Source organism: Austrofundulus limnaeus, unplaced genomic scaffold (assembly GCF_001266775.1).
Source record: "Austrofundulus limnaeus strain Quisiro unplaced genomic scaffold, Austrofundulus_limnaeus-1.0 Scaffold660, whole genome shotgun sequence".
NCBI lineage: Eukaryota > Metazoa > Chordata > Actinopteri > Cyprinodontiformes > Rivulidae > Austrofundulus > Austrofundulus limnaeus.
Genome location: NW_013953062.1, coordinates 212,001 through 214,096, shown reverse-complemented (window position 1 = coordinate 214,096; position 2,096 = coordinate 212,001). Strand labels below are relative to the sequence as shown.

At 39.1% G+C, this 2,096-nt stretch overlaps 1 protein-coding gene across 1 annotated transcript in view; it reads right to left on the bottom strand.

The window, feature by feature from the left end:
- LOC106531640 (protein furry homolog-like) overlaps positions 1-2,096 on the bottom strand; it is a gene marked incomplete at its 3' end in the record, with an annotated part of 82,800 nt that overhangs the window by 25,341 nt on the left and 55,363 nt on the right. The window contains 3 exon segments of the mRNA XM_014027543.1: positions 253-421; positions 524-604; positions 801-880. Of these exon segments, the coding sequence (XP_013882997.1) occupies positions 253-421; positions 524-604; positions 801-880 (330 nt within the window).

Here is a 2,096-nt window from a genome sequence, read left to right as displayed (position 1 = left end):
GTGAAAATGTAAGAAGTAGAAGTAAAAAGTAGGCTGAAAAATAATTACTCAAGTAAAGTACAGATACCCAAAAATTCTACTTAGTTACTACTTAGTAACAAAGTATTTGTACTTAGTTACTTTACAACTCAGATTTCTTTTTATTTACGGGCAAGGTGAAAAACACCATTATTTCTTCAGAAATTTTATTCTCATTCAATGTTTTTCAAGATTTGTCGAGCTTCATGGACATGTGCAGTGTTGATGAGTTACCTGCATGAACTGAAAAGAAGCCTCAAAATCCTCCACAGGATACATTTTGACACGAAAGAACTTCATGCCCATGATGAGGCTGATGATGCTCTGGACTACGTAAGGACTCTGTTCTTTCAGCCGGAGCTCCTTCAGCTCTGTGATGAACTTTTTCCTGACAGACTGAAACCTGAAACATACAAAGACACACACAGAAACACACATTAACCATAACAAATGTCTAAAATAACCATTTTAATGCAAACTGGTATTACTTTTTAATCTTACTCACTTTGACTGTGTAAGAACTCCTATGACCTCAGCATACAGGTCTGCAATGATGTGCACATTCCCAGTGTTGGGGCCACTGTACCTGTCATTTCAGGTGTGGTTAGGTCAGGGTGACACAAACTTTCTGACATAATAATCCTAACACAGAAAATAATCCACTGACTTCTTACAGAACAAAACAAATCCACAAGTRAGAGTACTTTAGCATTCACTCAGCACTTTAGTTGTGCATTATTTATCACCATCACTGCTCTGTCTGGAAAACAATCGCCACTTACCCCTCTTTGTGTTTGAAGTGCTTGAACGCCAAGTTTAGAACTTCATGTACTAAAGCATCTGGCACAGGATGAAGAGGAATCTGTCATACAAACAGGGATTATTAGTCTRTCTGTTCTTTATTTGACACTACTCATTATAAGGAAAAGTGGTCAACAAAGCTCAAATCTCCAGGACTTTCACCTTAAAATTAAATTCAGATTTAAAGAATCTCAACTTCAGAAAGCCGCTCAGCTGGAAGTCGACATGTTGCTTCGGCTTGTATTTGCTGAAGCCAAGCAGGAAACTCATTGTATTAACACTGCAGGCTGCACTGGTGATTCAATTATCTGGTAAATTAAACTAACGATTCAGAAACAATAATTAAAGTAGTAAAACTATGTTGTTAGAACTCTTTCTGCATGGGGARAGAGGGCATTGTAGATCTGTTTCCATCCAATTTTAATGCGCATTTTAAGCAAACTTTTAAAATGTTGCAAAAAAAGAAATGTGCATCAGACGTGTTTCCATCACCTGGACCCTCATGTATAAACGGTGCGTATGCATAAAAAAGTTGTGTGTGCCAGGTTCTACGCCCACGATGGGATGTACAAAAAACAACGTTGCGTGCACACTTTTCACCTGCCGTGAGAATGTGCGGCAGCCACGCAGTTTTTTCAGTCGACAGTTTTAACTCACAAAGTCACGAATCTGACCTGAATCCACAGAAATATGACTTTGTTGTGTTTTCTGGATGTAAGGAGCATCTGAACACTATGTTAGATTTTTATTTTAGTTTGAGTTTTTATTGTTTAAACTTGAACAATCATGAAACTGAACCCCGGGACTGAAAATCATTWAACCTCAGACAAGAAAAWAGATCAGTCTAAAAATGATCAAAATAACCTCAGTCCAGTCTGTAAACTGGTTTTATATTTTTGTCACATAATTGAAAACCTTTTTGGGTCCCGGGCCAGAAAAACCCGACACATTATGTGCGGCATAAAAAAATAATAATAAAATAAAAAAGGCTGAAGAGAGGGAGCAAAATCGGATGCAAATGGTGGCTCACTGTATGGTAAGAAATTTTTTTTTCTGTTTGTAGCCTTCTGGCAGATGCTGAGTTGAGTTGTGGCCGTAGTGCAGCAGGCTTGCACTTTCTCGCACCAGGCGCGCGCACCTCGCCAGCTGGGAAGGTGTTCATACATGTGTCAAACCCTTTGGATGTTCACCTGTCTAATGAGCCTGAAAAATCTATAATTTTTGCTAAAAGTCCGTAGGCTACCACTCGTACCCACTTGTGGGGGGTGGGGTGGGGG